Source organism: Podarcis bocagei (assembly GCF_964188305.1).
Source record: "Podarcis bocagei genome assembly, chromosome: 11".
Lineage (NCBI taxonomy): Eukaryota > Metazoa > Chordata > Lepidosauria > Squamata > Lacertidae > Podarcis > Podarcis bocagei.
This window is the reverse complement of record NC_138136.1, coordinates 28,856,244-28,877,044: the sequence shown is the minus strand read 5'-3', so window position 1 is coordinate 28,877,044 and position 20,801 is coordinate 28,856,244. Positions and strand designations below refer to the sequence as shown.

At 40.9% G+C, this 20,801-nt stretch overlaps 1 protein-coding gene across 7 annotated transcripts in view; it reads right to left on the bottom strand.

The window, feature by feature from the left end:
• Window positions 1-20,801, bottom strand: part of ARB2A (ARB2 cotranscriptional regulator A) — a 221,918-nt gene that overhangs the window by 51,993 nt on the left and 149,124 nt on the right. For 5 of the 7 annotated variants that reach the window (XM_081212420.1, XM_081212423.1, XM_081212419.1 and 2 more), the window contains one exon: window positions 16,580-16,664. In XM_081212420.1, coding sequence (XP_081068546.1) covers window positions 16,580-16,664 — 85 coding nt within the window. Of the gene's footprint in view, window positions 1-12,084; window positions 12,161-16,465; window positions 16,495-16,579; window positions 16,665-20,801 lie in introns of those variants that run through there. The other 2 variants (XM_081212421.1, XM_081212424.1) reach the window with 2 other exon arrangements.

The window sequence follows — 20,801 nt, the reverse complement described above, 5'->3', positions numbered from 1 at the left end:
TTATGCAGCCTGATGATTGCTACTAATATAGTAATACTAAGCAAATTTGCATATGGTTAATCTGTCCTGTCAGAGCTACAGATCACATTTCTGTGCTGAAAGACAATTAAAAAATATTCAAAGTTTGGCAAAACATCAGAAAACATTATTTCCTCTGTATTTTTGATGAGCCTTAAATGATTCTGCTGATTGTACTATGTACAATTTGATGTAGGAAGATAGTTTATATTAAGAAAAAACTCAACAATGAAAGGCAATATATAAATTCAAAAATGATATACCATGTGATTGTATAATAACAAATTATTTAAAACACATTGACAGTGTGATTGTATAATAAGCTAGCCTGGAAGCATTTTTCTCTATTTTTTAAAAGAAGCAAGCAGGCTCTTTAGACAGAATATACATGTGGCATACAAATTTTAGATCTACCAGTAAGTTCCTGGGCATTCTCCCCCTTACACATGAATTGTTAAGAGACAATCTTTTTCAACTGAATGTATTATATTCATTCATCTACTCCTATTATAGATCATTCATCTGAAACAGTTAGTTAACAGCCAGCAAGTTTCTGTACTTTAGATCTTCATTTATTGCTTCAGACCTCCATTATGTGTGTCAGAAGATTAGGATGTAAAACCCTCCGAATGAGGTAGGAGTGGTCATGACCAATAGGTCAGCGCAGAACTGGGCCACTTCTGCCTTCTAAACTCAGCGATGTGGAACTAAGTGTGGCCAAACAACTAGCTGGTTGGACTCCGGCCAAGAGCCTCAAAATTGCTGACTGTTGCCACATTCTTTCAATTTTAATAAAAGGACTGGCTTAAACATTTGCTAGAGTGCCAGCTGCATTTGCAAAGTAAAAAAGGGAGTACAAGTGAAGCAAAGACATTCCCCTTAACATATGATCACTTATTTCGCTAGTAATTTCTCTTCATTGCAATGAATGGCTGTAAATGGATTAATGGCACAGCTCCAGAGAGCATGTCACAGATCTCTGCTGAACATATAAACTGTTCTATAAAACACGCTCAAAGAATCTCACTTCTTCCTAACTTTTTATTAATATATAATTTACAAGACAAATTTTATTTCAAGATTAATGTACCACTTCAACAAGTCTAGGCAGAAACAGTCCCAATCAGAAAATAATAATGTAACACTTTTAAATGCTGAATAATATTAACACCACAGTAAATTACTATTTCAGTACATTTTAACTGTCTCATTACTGTAAAGGGGATAAAACCTGCTCCTACACTATTGCACACAAAGTAGTGTGTTAATATAAGAAATATAAAATATTAAGACCAAAAACCTGAATAAATTAGTCAGTGTAGTTAAACAACAAATGTTAATTTTAGATTAATAAGCCAGCCTGCTCATTGGCAAAACTCTGGCACCTTTGAAAGGCCTGTTCTTATGCAGGTCACACAGATGTCAACGTCATCCGCCCTGTGCTAAATCTGATGAAAAATAAATTAAAGCTAGTTTTTCCTCTTGCTTATATCTAAAACCGGCAGACAGCATTTCTTTAGGTTTCTCAAAAGATCCCCTTCATTAAGGTATGAAGTATGTAAATTATTTAACTTTAATTTATAGCTCAATTAAATTGCGTAAATCAGACGATTAGTTGAGCTCATTTCAATATACATAAGGTTCTTCTCCTCAATTTTTCCAGCTAATAAAGAAAAAATACAGCAACAACTGATTATCTGTGACCAACTGCACTACAAGACTGGTACAGAGGTGCATATTTCTACGTTTTTGTGAAAAGGTACTGTGAAAAGTTAGCAGAAATCATTCTATGGAACAATTTTTCAAATGTTCTGTTTCTAAAGCATGCTTAGATAAGAACAATACTGAAGTGCAGCAATGTTTGATCCTTTTATTAAATTACCAACAGTTTTAACCACCTTCCTCAAGAATTACTGTGAAGGACTTTGTGGTAAGTACAAGTTCTCCAGTAATTTCTTTAATAAAGACAGCATCTATCAGAAGCAAATTGATCATGTCATTTGAGGGCTAACTTGCAGTGGAATGCTGTCCTGAGACTTATCACAAGAAACTTCATTAGAGCAGACAGATGAAACTGCAAATGTGTAGGCCACAATAATTTGACCTCATTTTTAATGTTTTAAAAAATATTTCTGCTGTTGCTTGCATGCCTTATTTTGAGGCTATGATACTGCTTTGAAATATTTAATTCAGAATGTATCTGTATTCCACCCCCCCCCCTAAACAGAGGATAGCAAGTAGATGGGTATAACTTAGTGAAGCTACTAAGATGAGTCGTTGGCAGGGTGAAGTGGTAGATTTTAGTAATAGCTGGAAGCTGTAAGTGGTTCTGAGCTTTGAAGTCAGTACAGCTTTGATGTAGTACTCCCCTAGTTAATCACAAGATAGTCTTGAAAGAAAAGATTTTTCCAAATTCTATTCTTAGTGTCACTGCTTGAAAAATCCTTATATGATTTTTTTTCCAGTAGAGATCTTCAAATCTGGCCTCAGACTGCTTTCTGTTCTTTCATTCTCATACTCATACAGCCTTTAAAATTTAAACTGTAATTAAAAGCAAGTCTTGGTTTGGCTGGTTGTGTATTAACTTTGCAAATCCTTCACCCAATAGGCCATTGGTGTTCAGACACATCCAGAAAGTCCATTGCTATGCATACAGCCTTAAAAAGGTGGTAGGCGGTCCCTAGTCTCAAGAAAAATCGTAATGAGAAATGTCATATAAAGAGAAACAATAAGTAACCAATTTCTCAGCTTTTCACTTGGATTAAACTTTTATTTAAGGCAAACTATTACAGAAAAACTCACAGAAATATGTGAAACTGACAAGTGTTGCAAAAGACTTGCAAAAAACCAAATATTTGTAAATAGCAGACACGTAAAAGCAACAACATTTTTTACCGCCGATAAGCAGCATCAGCATTAGGTTGCTAAGTGTATCAGAAATGCCTATGAAATAATACAGTTTCAATATCCTTAATAATATACTGCTGTTTCTACTATATTTTATTTTAAATGTCATATACAAACCAAACCGCACACTGTAGCAAAGTACTGTTATTGTTGTCCAATACTGGCAGAACAAGAATGTTAAAGTGGTTAAGCCATAATCTTTTATCTGCAGTGAAGGGCTGATAATCTGTGCACATTTGTACATGAACTCTAAAATGAAGCTGCCATTCACAAAGTCCTCTGCTCATCTAAACAGACGGGAATAAAGAACATGGCATGTGACCAGTAAATTATGAGAGAGCAACACCTCAAGGTTAGAGGTCACTGAAGATTTCAACAAATCTCACCAGATATGGCAACAGATTAAGAAAGGAGACAGATTGCCCTCCAACCTTAACCTGTTAAGACCTTTGAAGTCTTATGGTGACCTCTATTCTGCTCTTTCATATTAGTTGTTAGTTACACTAATTACAGCCTAATAGTATCCTGGTGCCAGACATTTTTTCTAAAGCCATCTAGTGAAAAATATTAGAAAAGTGGTGACTGTTCCAGCCAAATTGCAATGTGCACGTCACAAGCACTTACCCCTAATTTACAGCACAGACCTTGCAAACTTCTAGCAACAACAATGGGAAAGACATCAAAGTTTTGTGTAACTTACTGCAGGAAATCCATAAACCAGAACAAATTAATCTTCATGTAAAAACTCTGATTTTTAATTTTTTTGGGCAAATTTGGCAGGTAATTTCTCTTTTAAGCACAAGATCATTTGCAATTTAATCAACTAAGGAACTCGCCCTTTATTTAGAAGAATCAGATACATCTAACATTTTAATCTACTTTGAGAATATGAAGCTTTTTGTTTATCTATCATATTAACACATCAGATCCACTATAGTGTAAAAAAAACCCCTGCCCTCGACTCCTGGACTCCCCAAAAAACCTCTCCTGAGGGTTATGGAACCCACAAGAAATGAGTGTGGGATAGATGGTTCGAATGACTGGGGAAGGGGATGGCCACAAAACAGGAGGAGGAAGCTTGCTTGAGTGGCAGTACCAATTTCACTGCAGTCCCCACCCCACAACCCAGGCCTTTTCTGAAGACTCCCTGTTCCCCAGAAGAGGCTTTTCAGGGTGTGCAATGAGAAGGGGGATAATTATTCTATGTGAGTGCCCTTGCATGAATGCAACTTTGGACAATACTGCTCACTGAAATTAGTCATAATGCTAAATAACCCCAAGTTAGGGGCTAAAGTCAAAGATAAAGTCATTCAGCTCAGCTCAGTAGGAAGGTTGTTTTTAAAAGAGAAAATTAACTTTCTCATTTTATGTGGCGACCAACTGCATCATGTTGAATGCATTCCTAGCTATGTGCACGCTTCTTCCTGTGTAGCTATCTAAGACTGTGGCTACTTACATAAACTGAGCTTCAGCTGCCTGGGTTCTGATTGTTAAAAGGAAAGTCAGTCGTTCCACTCTAAACTGCTAGCTTTGAATACAAATGAAAAGAAAAACCATTAAATATTTCTTAATCAAATTTGGCAGTGGAAGGGGCAAGTTAGTGCATCTGAGCAGCCTGCTCAGTTGACTTGAGCCCCAGTGCCTTTGCTTGTTGAAAGCGGCAGTAATATATTAGGGGTATTAATTTGTCATAAAATCTTTGGCTGATTAACCACACTGAGTAATCATTTAACACTTGCAAACTTATCAGCTAGTAAACAAAGAAATGAGGGGATTGTTCCTGACAATCAAATATAATCATATTCATCAGACCACAAACAAGTTACCAAATTTTGAAACACCTTGCAAAACTCAGAGTTGGTGTGTCAGTTTTTCCATAAATGCCAGGTACTAGGATTTTGGATACCAGTATCTGTCCATGGGCTGCTTTATAACCTTTTGTATTTCATCAAAAATTAAATCCCAGACTACACAAGCCAGAGGGCAGGACCACCACATACAGTAGTAAGTAGTATCTTGCTCAGCATATCCTCACCAGCTGGACAATCGCACTGGGCTTATATACCACCTATGGGCAAGTTTCAACACTGAATCTCTTATTTGGTTTGAAGCATTATTAACAGTTACTAACGGTTTGTTCTAGAGTACTATCCAGTCATGATCTTCTATTTCCTCCCTCCAATCTCCTCCTGATACATTTTTGAATCTCAGTAGGTCTCCCCAGCCCACATCAATTAAGGATGTGTAATTTAAATACAGTGGTACCTCGGGTTAAGTACTTAATTCGTTCCGGAGGTCCGTTCTTAACCTGAAACTGTTCTTAACCTGAAGCACCACTTTAGCTAATGGGGCCTCCTGCTGCTGCCGTAGCACGATTTCTGTTCTCATCCTGAAACAAAGTTCTTAACCTGAAGCACTATTTCTGGGTTAGCAGAGTCTGTAACCTGAAGCGTATGTAACCTGAAGCGCATTTAACCCGAGGTACCACTGTACTAACCATTCAGTCCTGTCTTGAGCTGCCATTAAAACAGATCCAAATGCAGTGAGGGATTTTGTGGCTTGTTCTTTAGTACAAGGGGAGAATTCTTGTGTTATCTAATAAGCAAATGATAGCCATTTTAATCTATAATGTACCATATTTCACTCATGGCTCACTTTTTCTGGAACTTATTTGTGTCTATCTGATTGCAGACTTACATAATTAAAACAAAGAGATAAGGCAACTTGTGACATTACCTGTAATTTTGCATGACAACATAACTTCTTGTATGTGGCTCTGTGGTGCAGAATTAAATTGGAGCAAACAAGTTTACAGGTTGTTCTGATCAAAATGCTTGCAAGTAAATATTAATGAGATAAAACTGATAATTTAATTTTGATAGTTTTAGAGTATCATTTTTCATCATTTTATATTAGTTATCAAGTTAATTTACTATTGGATTTCTTGGTTGTCATAAGACAAAGAAATCAAATGATTACTAATGGTTCTAAAGGTATCACATGCTGCTCTTCACTGCAGATATATATATTTTTTAAAAACACCCTTCCTGGTTCTCATAAAAGTCAAATTCCCCCCACTATTCTAGTTCATATAAAATGTGGCTAAATTTTTGCTCTTATTCAGCAGACATTATATATATATATATATATATATATATATATATATATATATATATGCAGGTTTTGGTGTCTTCGGGTGTCTTCCCGTGTAAGAGTTGGGGTGTCTAGGCGACGTTTCGACGAGGTCTCACTCGTCATCTTCAGGCTGGTGCTTTCGGCTTCTTGTTACTGGAACAGAGCAGGATCTCAGTGTTTGAGTTCCTATAAATACTGTTGGGGGGGTGTGGTGTATAGCCTCCAACGTTCTGGGCAGAGAGGAAGTTCCCAGGTTAGTGTGCCTTTTCTTCTTTTGTTCATTAATTACTTGAGGGATATCTTGAGTGATTTCTTGAGTGATATTCTGAGTACCACTTAGGAGGGTCATTAGGTGTGGATTAGTTGCTAAAGCTTTCGTGTCTTGACCTCTTGAGCTTGTGAAGAGTTTTTCTGAGAAGATGGCTGTACTGCAAATAGTTGTGCTCTGGCTTGGCTTCGTGTATAGGGGCGGGCTGTGGTTTTGTGCCCTGTGCCAGCCAGATCTGTGTAGGGATTGCAGGGGGGTGCAGCATCCGGAGGTGCCACTATGGTTTGGCTACTGGATGGTGTCTGTAATTTATCTGTGGAGAGGGTCTGGGTTTGGGTCTGGTGTGGTTGATTGGAGATGGCGTTCTGTGTGCCTCTGGTTCTGGTGTCGGTTTTTGTGGGGAGGGCTAATTTCCAGATGTCTGGCAGGCGGGACGTGTCGTCACGCTTGTTCATGTTGTGAGGGTGTTTCTCTATCTCGATGGCTTCCATGATTATTCTCTTGTGGTGATGTTCCATGTTAAAGAGCAATTTGGAATCTGCAAAATTAATTTCGTGTCCTGTTTCTTTCATGTGTTGGTAAAGAGAGGAAGTTTTTTCTTCTTTTTTGACGGCATTCTTGTGTTCTGCGATACGTGCATTTATTCGTCTGTTTGTTTGTCCAATGTACGTGGCTGGGCAGACTTTGCAGGGTATTTCATAGACCCCTTGGTTTTCTAACTGGATTTTATCTTTGGGGTTTCTGAGGATATTGGCTATTTTTTGGTTGGTGCAAAAGGCTGTTTTGATATTGTGTTTATGGAGGATTTTGCTAATTTTATCTGTAGTGCCCTTGATATAAGGAAGGAGGGCCATGCCATTGTTTTCTTCTGTGTCTTGGTTTTTGGGGGGTGTTTCTTTTTGGATTAGCTTCGTAACCCTGTTTTGCTGGTATCCGTTGGCGATTAACACATTTGAGAGATTCTGTAACTCAGTTGTCAAGTGGTCTTTGTCAGCCAGGCGTTTGGTTCTGGAGATGAGAGTCTTGGCTACGGAGTTTATTTGTGCAGGGTGGTGGTGTGATTGTGCATGTAAGTAGCGGTTGGTGTGTGTTTTTTTCCGGTAGATAGTGTGTCCTAGGGAGCCATCAGGTTTTTTGTAGATTAGGACGTCAAGGAAGGGAAGTTGGTTGTTGGCTTCTATTTCCATAGTGAATTGTATTTTGGGGTGTAGGCTGTTGAGATGTGTGAGGAAGCTATCTAGTTTTTCCTTCCCGTGTGGCCAAATTACAAAGGTGTCGTCAACATATCTGAGCCAAAGTTTGGGTTTGTGTTCTGACTTGTCTAAAGCATTGGTTTCAAAGTGTTCCATGTACAGATTTGCGATGACCGGAGAGAGGGGTGATCCCATAGGTGCTCCTTCTATCTGTTTGTATCTTTGTCCATTGTGGATGAAGTACGTGTTGGTTAGGCAGTGGTTGGTCAGGTCCAGGATGTATTCGGGGGGATTGTATTTGTTTTGAATGGCTGTCAAGGCTTCATTAATGGGCACTTGTGTGAAGAGAGATACAACATCGAAGCTCACAAGTAGGTCATCGGGATGTAGGTTTTGCTTCTTTATTGTTTCTATGAACTGGAAGGAGTTTGTAACGTGTGAAGCGATAGATTCTGCATAGGGCTGAAGTTGCTTAGCGAGAAATTTAGCGAGATTTTGTAGAGGTGAGCCTATGGAGCTGACTATTGGTCTGAGTGGTGTTCCTTCTTTGTGTATCTTGGGGAGACCGTAGAGTTTGGGGCATCTGGATGATTTTTCTCTGGGGATGATTCTTAGCTGGATTTCTTCACTGATAGGAGAGGCTTTTATTTTGGATTTGGTGGTTTTTTCCAGATAGGTGGTGGGATCTGTTTTTATAGGTTGGTAGGTAGGGTCTTGGAGTAGATTTGATAGTTTTGCTTGGTAGTCCGATGTGTTCATCACAACAGTGGCATTACCTTTGTCTGCTGGGAGAATGATTATGTTGTTGTCTTTCCATAAATGCCAGGTACTAGGATTTCCATAAATGCCAGGTACTGCACCCCCCTGCAATCCCTACACAGATCTGGCTGGCACAGGGCACAAAACCACAGCCCGCCCCTATACACGAAGCCAAGCCAGAGCACAACTATTTGCAGTACAGCCATCTTCTCAGAAAAACTCTTCACAAGCTCAAGAGGTCAAGACACGAAAGCTTTAGCAACTAATCCACACCTAATGACCCTCCTAAGTGGTACTCAGAATATCACTCAAGAAATCACTCAAGATATCCCTCAAGTAATTAATGAACAAAAGAAGAAAAGGCACACTAACCTGGGAACTTCCTCTCTGCCCAGAACGTTGGAGGCTATACACCACACCCCCCAACAGTATTTATAGGAACTCAAACACTGAGATCCTGCTCTGTTCCAGTAACAAGAAGCCGAAAGCACCAGCCTGAAGATGACGAGTGAGACCTCGTCGAAACGTCGCCTAGACACCCCAACTCTTACACGGGAAGACACCCGAAGACACCAAAACCTGCATTCCTATACCCGTGAAAATCTACGAAAGCATATATATATATATATATATATATATATATATATATATATATATGTATGTATATATGTATGTATGTATAATAAAGCTATATTTTCTTATTGAATCTTTCTAGTCGATTTTTCTTTACATCTCATAACAGTTTTTGAATTTTACATATCCAGATTAACTTTGATTCACAATTCAAAGTCTGTATTCTTGATTACTTTAAGAAAAATATAATGGGTTGGGATCAAAGTTCCCGACTTTAGACCAGGATGCGCCAACATGCATCTCATGGGCCACATTTGGCCTGCTAGGCTTTTTTGGTGGCTCTGGCAGGGTGGAGAACAGGAAGTGGCTCCTGGGGTTGAGGCGGCAGTGGCTTTGAGAAGGAGGCATGAAAGTGCTGCCCCCTTCACAAAGCCTAGTTAGCACTTTCCCAGCTTTGGAAAGGAGGTGGAAGGGCTCTAGGACGCTGTCAGAGCCCTTATACCTCCTTCCCAAAACCGGGCAGACAGTGCCCCCTTGGCTTGTGCCCAGTGCAGTGAAATGTATTGCGCTCCCCCTCTAGTGCCAGGAAAAAGGGAGCAGAAACAGGGCTTTTTTCCATAGGAACTCAGAGGGACTCAGCTCCGGCACCTGGGAACCATTGCCATTATTAGAAAACAATGGAGGTGTTCAGGGTGAGCTCTGGCACCTCTTTTTCTAGAAAAACAGTATATGCATGCATGTTCAAAATATGGATAAGCATAATGCAGTATCAATGGACAGTGCAAAAGAGCTCTGCAGTCATCATGCATATAGTTTCCCTCAGCTAAGTTCACCTTTCACAAGATGCACATCACAGACTCAGAACACATTTTCTAAATCAGGAAAAGTGCCAGATCACATATCCACAAAGGCATACACAGAGCATTAAATGAAATTAATGTAGCAATTTAAACCTCTTAGAGCTGTTGTTTTAAGCTGCCTGTAGATTTGGGTATGCACCACTGCATAGGTTTACAATAGTTCACATTTCTAAGATAATCTTTTGCAACTGATAGTTGCTCCTTCATTATTTTTTTAAATGGTATTTAAGTTGAACCAGTTATTTAAAGGTGGAGACTTCAATTACTAGAGGAAACTACATAGCCAGTGTTGTACAAAAAAAATATCAAAAAATCATATTGACTCATTTCAATTAAATTGCTTTTGACTTCTATTCATGTTCCTCATATCTGTAGTTACGGCACATTTAACAAATGAAAATAAAAAACAAAGTAAAATTCCAAAGTTCTCCATAAGCTAGAACACACTTTGTGGTTCAGAAAAAAAATAGATCATAACAACTACAAATTTCCAAGTGGCAAGACAGTATTTTCTCCTTAGACATATCTTGCTTTTCTTCCTGAACAAATTAAAGAGAAACCAGGGTGACCTTGAATGTAACCCGATACAAATATAGCTGGATCTTAATAACTTATATTACTTTTTACTAATAAAAAGGTCACATCCACAAAATAAAACAAACACATTTAAACTTTCAATGTAACTTTTAAATCCAAACATCAATTGGTAACTATCTGGAGCTCTTCATCCTATAGAAACTGCTTCATTCCTCAGGTTCATCATTTGTCCCTAGCCACTGAAACTGACATGTATTTGAAAGCATTTTTCCATACATGAACCTGCTGTTATGGGGGTACAACAGGCTGCAGTGCAACAAATATACTGTGCCAACCTGTTTCGGTTCAGCTCTCAAGAGTGTGTTTGTATGTGCCTGTAAAAGGAGGAGAGGGAACAGTCTCGGGGGGCGGGGGGACGGGAGGCGGCAAAGCTTAAGTTCTTTTATTTAGTGTATGCTTGGGGGTTTTCTGTCAGCGTCACTTGGGGAAGTTCTCTATTTGCTTGTTATGTTTCCTTGGTGGTGAGAGAAGTTGTGGTGGCCTAGGGTGTGGTTGATCGTCTCTGGCTGGCTGCAGTGGGATTTGTTTGTGTGTGGGTGAGTGAGGGGGGTTGTCGGGTTCAGTTAGCCATATTGAATTGTATGCCGTTGGTGGGTTATGAGCTCTTTATAGTGTGAGTGGGCATTGTTATCTTGGAAGATGTTCAGTAGGGCCAGTTCTGGGGTGACTTCTAGTACCTGTTTAGTTATTTGGCTTATTTCTGGTATGACTGCGCACACTCCTTTTCTGACTGAGTCCTCGATTACTTGGTTTGGTGGGGTCTGCTGTTTCAGACACAGCATATGTCTGAGAAGGCCCCTTGTGGGATCATGGGAAGGAGGTGCAAGGAAAAAACTGTTGTGACAACAGTTTCTTGGGCAACTTGGAAGGGCTGTGGTGGGATCCAGAAATGGCAACCTGGAGCCCCACTGACCACTTAACTGCTCTCTTCTCCATCAGCTTGGGAGCTTTTTCCTGAGAAGCTTGCAGGGTATAATAGCATCCTTTGTCGTTTGAGCATCTTTATCAAGATGTTAACAGATCTGCCTACCTTGATCAGTTGTGCTTCAAGGGAAGCGCACCAGTCCTCTGATTCTTTAATATTTCCCAGCCCAGATAGATGTTAACCAAAGGATCTCACAATAGTCATCTCCTTGCAGGAGCAAGGAAGCATAGGAGAATCAGATGCACCACAACAGGGGTCGGCAACCTGCAGCCCATGGGCCACAAGCAGCCCATGGGGGTCATTTAACTGCCCACGAGCTGCCCCCAAACCGAGCCACCCACTCGGTGAGTTCCCACGCGCTGCACTAAACTGGCGAAGCATGGAGCAGGGACTCGCTTCTGCGGCATCAGAAATCATGTCTGCACAGACGCGATCCAGCCCATGGAGCGATCTCTGCGGGAGTGAACCGGCCCAGGCGAGGTAAACCTTGCCAACCCCGGCACCACAAGAGCATCTTGGATGGGATGGTTTTCAAAGAGGGCTAGACAATTGCATGGAGGAGAGGCCTATCAAAGGAAACTAGCTGTGATGGCTATGCTCAGCCTCCTGTTGGAGGGAGCAATGCTTCTGAAAAGCACTTCCTTCCCTCTGCCCCAGTACCTGAGGGTCGTCATGTCTCTTCAGGGATTTGGCTAGAACAAAGTATATGTTGGGGAAAGGAAAATGGAGGAATCAGCAGGTGCCTGGCTTCCAGTCATGCTAATACCAGTCTGGCGCATGAGGGTGGGGAACACAGGAAGGAAGCATTCCTATAGTATAGGGCACTCAATTGGCATTTCCACCACCTACCTGATCTCTGAGGCTTCCCCCCCTTGTTCTGGCCTGGCTCTCTCCTAAGGAAGATACAAGCTCTTGCTGGAAGCCACTGGGGGAGAGAGAGTGTTCCTATGATTCCCAAATGTTTCAAAAGCATCTTTTTGTTCCTTTAGCTGCTTGATATAATCATAGCATGGCAGGGCTGGAAGATATCCCAAGGGTCATCTAGTCCAACCCCCGGCAATGCAAACTCCAGCCTTCTGGTTACCATTGCAATTCTGCATGGTGTGGAGAAAGGGGAGAGAGAAATGTGTTGCTTACACTCTCATAACACTGATATGAGATCCACACCATGCAGCCCTTTCAATAACTAAAGTCTAAAGGGCTGTCACATGAAAGATGGAGAAAGCTTGTTTTCTCCTGCTCCAGAGGCCCTTAGGGCCTGAAGCAGTGACTCTCCTTCCTTTGGGTTTTTTAAGCAGCAATTGGATGGCCATTGGCCATGGATCATCTAGTTGAGATTCCTTTATTGCAGGGGGTTGGACTAGATGACCTTCGGGGTACCTTCCAACTCTACAGTTCTATGATGCTATGTTTTAAAGAGCATCTAATGCGCATTTAAAGCATGACTTCCCCCGAAATGATTCGTGTCATTGTAGCTTCCCTCTCACAGACCTACAATCCCCAGAACCCCTAACAAATTACAATTCCCAGGATCATTTGAGGGAAGACACCTGGTTTTTAGAACAGGGACAGAGAACCTGCAGTTTGCTTACTCCCATTTCCTAGGAACCAGGAATGGGAAGCTCAAGTGCTTCTAACAGCATGGTTATAGGGAGCAGTGTGTATAAAATATCGAATGTAATAGGGTTATTAAGGTAATTGTATCAGAATTGTTATGGGAATGTTAAGGAGGGAGGGGGAAAGAGAGATTGTGGAATTCTGGTGGTGAGTGATGATTGGATGAGGATTTGAAAGGGAGTTTGAATGAGAGTCAGTTGAGAGCAGGGGGTTCTGGAGGGGGTGGTTGCACTGGCAGAGGAAGCGGAGTGTGGGGGGAGCGCACCGCCTCTGGCAGCGTGATCCCTGTGGGGTGCCATCGCGGCTGCCCCCGCTGGGCGCCATGCCCCCACAGGTGGCGTGCCACACCTCCAGAACATGCGTCATGCCCCTAGGGGCGGCGCGCCACGCCCCTGCAATGCACACCAGCCCCACCCCGGCCTGCTCTCCACCCCCCGGTGCTGGAGCATGAAGCTACTCCACTGGGTGGTTGGGCAACTAACTATTCAGTTTAGGATCAGCAGTCGTCGTCATTTTTGTAATAAAGCAGCATTTAAGATAAAGAGAATTTGAGGCCATAAGCTCAAGTACACACGTCATCCTACAATCATTTAGTGAATCATCCATACGGTCTCCTTTAGTGAGGGTGCGGTACCTAGGATGTGGACCAAACATTGATCTGTTTTGTTTTTTTCTAATTTCATAGGTTTAAGTTCTGGTTCTAATGATATAACAAGGGTGGGGGCTCTTTAAATACCGGGGGCTGCCACACACTCCTTTTCTTCTTTAAAAGAATAATAATTTCCCCTCGTTTTCAAAAACACATGCATTGTCTCTTTCTTTAGGTTATTCAGTTACATTTGTTGTGAGACACTGGTGCTATATGCAGTATAGGGTTGAGAAGAAAAGAGGGGGCCCAGCTCCCCACCCTCCCAGGCTATTAACTCTGTGAGGTCCCTAAAGTGCTGAGCCATTGTTAAGTAGAGGAGGAGCAATGCCTCAAGCATTGCCTCTCCCCAGATGAACCAATCCAGACCCTGCAATCATTACTGAGGCCCTTCTTAATGTGCCTCCTCTACAAGGGGTCCGGAGGATGGCAACATGATAATGGGCCTTTCTGTGGTGGCTTCCTGTTTGTGGAATGGTCTCCCCAGGGAGTTTTGGCTGGTGCCTTCATTACATATCTTTAGGTGCCAGGCGAAAATGTTTCTCTATAACCAGGCCTTTGGCTGATTAACATTCTATGGCCTTTTAAACAAACTTGTGGGAGGTGTTTTTGGTTTGTTTTTGTTTTATTATGTCTTTTGTGTTCTCAGTTTGAATTTTTATGTTGTGAACTGCCCTGTGCTCTGTGAGTGATGGGTGGTATACAAATTTAATAAATAAATAAAACAAAACAAAACTCTGACTTAGTGCAGTTGTGTGTAAGTTTTTGCCCTCCAGATGTTGCTGAGCTACAAACCCATTCAGGCCATACTTGCTGGGGCTGCTGGGAGTTGTAGTTCAGCAACTTCTGGAGAGCCAAGCTTCCCCACACACAGCTTAGCAGGACTGCATGGATCCAATTCTTGGAATAGCAAGGCTGGCTTCATGGTGAGGTAATGGCCCTCTAAGTATAGGCAGTTGAGGTAACAAAGGAAGTAGCTCTGTGTCAGATGACAAATGGGTGGTCCCCCCTCCCACAATTTGCTGGTCGTTAGAAATACAAAGGCCAGAGTTGTGAGTTGAGTTATGTGGGCTAGAAGATGGAATCTGCAGGCTAGGCAGCTGGGAGTGACAGAGCCATGCCTGATTTCTGTTGGAATCCAAGACTATGGCTGTGGGAGATGAAAGACTCTCTTGGGGTGTTGATTGTAATGGGTATGAGTTACTCATGCGTAAACTGCTGCCTCTCTAGGCTTAATTGCCTTGGTTAAACCGTTCTGACTGCACAGCCCATCTCCGTGTGGCTGTCTCAGTCGCTGGCAGAATCTGTCTGTGGGCGTTTCTTAAACCTTTTCCAGCATAAAAGCTATCTGACTCCCAGTTGCCGCCTTCTCTCACTGCGCAGGAGTCTTCTGCGCAGGGAGGGCGTGGGTAGTGGAGGGCCTGTGCTCTCCTCACTAATCTCCAGAGAAGAATCCCGGAGCTCTCCCTCCGCTTCCCCCATTTGCCCCCCTTTATCCCTGGTGTTGTGCTGATTTCCTTCCTCCTATACCGAGCTGCTTCTCCCCCTGGTGCTGGGTCCTTCGCCCGCAGAATCTGGGAGCCTTCCCTTCGCCTCTCGCTCTGATGTCAGTTCCCTGACATTGATGCTGTGAGCTCCTCTGTTATACGTTGAGGTTGTATATATATATGTAAATAAATTGTGTATCCTAAAGACACCATAGTCTCCACTGTCCCTTATTCTGAAGGAATGGTGCCTGGAACTCCTGGAATCTTGCACTGCTCAGAGACTGGGGTGGCATGCAACAATATTTATAAAAATGCAATTCTTAGGTGTCCACAGTATTTTTGGAAGATCAAAAAAAAAAGGAAAAAAAGGGAGGAGACCAGAACAGTTTGGCCATGCTCCCATTGGCTTCATGCCCACTGACCATGCCATTGCAACCTCCTAGCCACCCCACCAGGTCTAGTGGCTGCCATAGGTTGCTGTGTCCACAACGATTAACTAAAGGTGTGTTACAAGCACATCGTTTTTTTCTTTGTGTGTTTGTAAAGTACAAGTCTGAAGAAATAAAGGCAAATCAGTTGTATCTCCCTATTAATATGATCAAATTAGTTGATAGCAGTAGCTAACATTAAGTGACAAAAGGATTCAGATTCCACTTCCATAGAAAAGGCCAGACCTTCCGTATAGCAACGCCCCTTTATGAGGCCTAACATTCAGTCACAGTATAAGAAAGTATCCAAAAGGGGAGCTGCAGAAATTCCAACTAGAATTCCTTGCACCCCCAATAGTAATAATGATTTCTTGCAGCTCAAGAGACATAGAACTAATTCACACTTGCAGTTTACCAGTCCAGCAATCCACCTTCAGATGAAGTGTGAACTCAGCTGCTTGGGAGTAATTGTATTCTAATCCTTAGCAATTTGCACTTCATTAATGAAGTGAGAGTTAACCCTTGCTACCGCCTTGCTGAATTGTATGCAGATCCTGCTCCACTTCTGGTTCCTCCTGGAATTTAGAGGTGGGGTTAAAAGGAGCATTTTATTTTATGGTGTTCTATGTTTTCTAGAAAGAAGCACGGTATGTCTAGGAATGTTACAGAGACGTTCGGGTGACCTTCAAATACTGCAGCATCCCACAGCAATGGGTGAGAAAAGAAAAGTACAGGCAGGATACAATGGAAAGGTTTAATGCCCTGGGATGAGAAAAATACTTCCTGACAATATATTAAATATGCTTTTATCTCTGAAAGGAATTGCAGACAGGTAATCCTCAGTTAGTATGCCTTCAACCAATCAACAAAAGTGCTCAAAAGGATCTCACTGTTCTGTTCCCTCATTAAAATCTTGAAGGCTAATGGTGTGGGAATTAGATAAGGTAAAAACACGGAGTGGGGAACTTTCTTGTAAGTAAATAAGTAAACTTCCACTTGCACTCTGAAAGCTGACTTCAGTAGCAGATATGGTGCTGTAATTGGATCATCATTTATATTGTATTGTTTCAGTATATATGTCCTATAGAAAGCAAAAACAAGCATCTACAATAAAAATGTAACAATACAAACTTTTAAGTTTCACTTCTGGTTCAGAGTTTGCATACCTGCAGAGACACGTGGACAGTCAGGTAACATGGACTCTACTGATGTATCTAGAGGATCTGAACTTGACACCCAATTACAGCAGTTCTGAAATTGAAGGGAGACAAATTTGAATAAGAGCATTTATTCAGAACTTTATGTATCCATAACTGCCAGATTTTAAGAATAGGGATTGCAATGCCAGAGTAAGGTGACAACTGCAGTTTGTGAGCTGAAGCTCAACAAGAAGTAGCTATCATCCTGGGGTAGAAACAAGCACAACAATAGGGAGGGTGGGAGGGAGATGCAAAAAAAGGCAATGCAGTGAGCCAGGTATGAGACACGCTCATTTTTGATCCCTGGGGGAGTGGACATGAGTGGAGTTCTCTGTGGACCCAGTCAGACCCACCTCCCAAAGTGAGACTGCCTGCCATTGGTCCAATCTGGCAGGTAGGCTAACTCAATCTATCCAACCAGAGGGAGAGACCAGGGACTCTTCCCTCTGGCAGGAAACCTCCCGATGCTGCAGCTGCTATGGCGGAGGACAGGCTCTGCCCCGCAAAGCTGCCAACAGCTTAATTAATTGACTATTAATTAATGATCATTTATCTCTTGTTTACATATGTAATAGTCAGAGAGTGGCTGTAAAGCTGCATGTAAGGAAATGTATTAAAGAAAACTTTGTTCACATATTAGTATAGTACTGATAGGTTAAATGTAAAAGTTTCTCTTTATGGAAATACATTTATTTTTACATTTTGTTTTCTAATCCACATCTTTGGCTAAACAGTATCTGTTATATTCTGCTCTATTATTATTATTATTATTATTATTATTATTATTATTATTATTATCAAATTTTTATCCCACCCTATACCAGTAGATCTCAGGGCGGTTCACAGGAACACAGAATTCATAATCAGAATCAAAATAAGAATAACCCAGTTGCTTTACTTTACAACTTAATTGCAAAATTTGCATATTAAACATATTTATAAAATGGGCAAATCATTATTTCATTAAATATTTTATTCACATTTTTTTTCTGTAGAAGAACTATCTACAAAAGCTTTTGTTAAAATGTTAAGAATTTTCATTTCACTTTTAAAAAATCAAATAGCTACATTAAAACATGGAAATACACCCAAACAAATGTGTAAATATTTTTATTGAAGAATTTTATTTAAAAATCCCATTAATCATTGTTTCAAAATGGCCGATTGTTCTTCCTTGCAAACAAGCATGTATTGTATATTTTTAGATGCTTGCTGCCCTAGTTGTGCACCATGGAATCCGTCCTCACTGTGGAAAGATCCTTGACTGGTAGATCAAGTGTCTTATTGTAGTTCCTTAATTCATTCTGTCTGGAAGAAGATGTCAGCTGTGTTGCAGTGAGGAGAGAATTTCAAAGACTCCAATCCCCACCAATAAAGGCAGAGGAATGGCTTTTGAATAGATTTGTCAAGGCAACCCTACTGTTCTGGGACCAGGGAGAGCAGGAAGAACATAAAGGAAGGGTTGCTGTATGAGATTAGAAAGTGAAGTTCACAAAGCATGGCAGATTTTTGTAAGAAACAGTAGATCAGTGAAACCATTGAACTGTGTGAAAAACCCATGAAAACAGTTAAAAATATAACTGGCTAGTGTGTTTGTTATCTTTTCACTACAATGTTAAGATTGCAATATTTCTATATTTCACAAAGGCTTTAAGATGCACATTTTATAATTTGCATGCCAGTTTTTAATTAACAGCTGATTGTGGAACTGTAGCACAGTAGTAAATTACAAAAGTAGTGGAATTTTTATGAAGTATTATATTCATTTGATATAGGTAAAATTAATATTATTACTGATAGAACGTTACATCAGAGAATTTGAGATAATACAGAAGATTTGAAGACAATTAACTAGTTTTATATACAATGTGCCACTTGCCTGTAAGAACTAAGTATTCTCAAATGCAAAGTAAAGATATGAAAGTGGAAGATTTGTTTTATCAGTCATCACAGTGCCTAATAAATTCAAAAATTATGACTTCTATTGGCACTAAAAATAGGCAGCTCATGATATAGGGTAGATAGATGAAATGAAGAATTGCTATTTTAACTATTAATTATTTCAATGACAGCAATTAGCACTACATACACAAAGCAATTGAGAGAAGATTTTAATTATTATTCATTCTACCACTAGATCTAAGCCCAGTGAAGTAAAAATATACCCAGGTGACAAGATATAGTTTCAGTAACAATCACCTGAATTTCACACAGTGTAAAAATACTACTTATATGAGATTCTTTAACATCCCATCCATATTTTAATTCACTAGCCATTATTCTTATTCTTTAAGATCCGCTTTCTGAGAATGAAATAAAAGATAATGAACATGTCATGTTTAAATGTATTCAGAGAACAATTAGTTATCAGATTCAAAATGGGAGACTTAAATTTAATATATATATATTTCCTTATGGTGTGTATTTAATGTTCTGAGTTCTCATAAAGCAACTTTGGATTTTCTAACAAAGGCTTTAGAGGTTTGGGGGTTTTTCTTTCTTTTTGTGTGTAAGTATTTCAAGTCTGAGTTGTCAGCCTTTATCCTAGACAATTCTCTGTCCTTGCCATGGTCTGTAAAACTAAATGGTTAAATCAGAAACATTAAGGTTACAAATAATATTTTACGAAATAAACTCTAACATTGAATCCTGATTAATAGCACTGGGCCAACTAGCTGACATTGGCTGAAATCCTAAATAGCTTCTCCATTTACATAAGGCGTTGGCATTTTTCATCAATTCCCACTCAATAAGCAGCCCTGCTGCACCATATCTTACACTAGTTTTAAGGTTTCCCACCTCAGTGTGACTTGCCCCTATTTTGTGGAACAGCATCACTGCTGAGATACGGCAGATGCCCACTATCTGTACTTTCTAGAAACAATTGGATACATTTTTGTTTCAGCAAGCTTTTCTAGATAGATGAAAATGACCAATAGCTTCACATAGGGGTTAAACAGCATTGTGGAGAAAATAGTGCCTTGAAGAGACCCATAAAGATAACTGCCATGGGGTCAAGAAGTTCTCTCCCAATGATAATTTTCTGGACTTGGCCTCATCAGTAGCACTGGAAGCGCTATAACACAGTGCCCCAATCCAGGATGATACCAACATCAATTGTATGAAAAGCCACAGAGAGATTAAGAAGGAGCAAGGTTCCTTGTCCTGTTCTCAGCAGAGGTCACCCACCAGGGAGACCAAGGCCAATTTAGCCTCATGGCCAGGGCTAAACCAATTGTAACTGATCTATGTAATCCATACGATCCAAGAATTCTGGCCGTTGACCTTCTGCAACCCTCTCTACCACCTTATCTTGAAAGTGGGCATTTGTAACTGGTTGGTAGTTAGTCTCAGCAAACAGATCTAGGGCCAGCTTCTTTAGGAGTGTCCATACCACTGTGACAGGCATTGGTCCCTCATGAAGTGAGCATAAGAAGAGCCTGCTGGAGCAAGCTAATGGCCCATTTAGTCCAGCATCCAGTTCTCATAGTGGTCAATCAGATGCCTGTGGGATACACACAAGTAGGACCTAAGCACTCTTCCCTTCAGCTGTTTCGACAATGGTATTCAGAAGCATACTGCCTTTGACAGTGAAGGCAGAACATATTCATCGTGGTTCTGTTGCCTTTTTCATAACAGTCATACACTGGGTTGACACTGCTCTGGATGCAACCGGTAAATGGGGTAAAGCATAAAGAGGACATGGATTTTTTGGGGGGGGGGGTCGGGGTCAAGTGACTTTATCCTCAAAATGTAATCAGTTGGTTGAAGGGCTCTGGTGGGAGTCAACAACCCTGCACTATCTGAAAGAGCTCTGCCAACCAGCTACTTAAAGATACAGCGCAGGCTGCAAAATGCACTTTCTTCATCATCCGTACTGCCACATAGTAGGCACATTGATGTGCATTAACCAGTGTTTGGTCAACCGAAAAGTGAAACTTGCGACCCTTGTACTCCAGTCTTATGAATATGTTAAGTAAAAGCACACACAGTCCTGATCCAACAAGAAATGTATGTACATTTCTACATACAGTGGTACCTCAGGTTACATACGCTTCAGGTTACATACGCTTCAGGTTACAGACTCCGCTAACCCAGAAATAGTACCTCGGGTTAAGAACAGAAATTGCGCAGTGGCCGCCCAGCAGGCCCCATTAGCTAAAGTGGTGCTTCGGGTTAAGAACAGTTT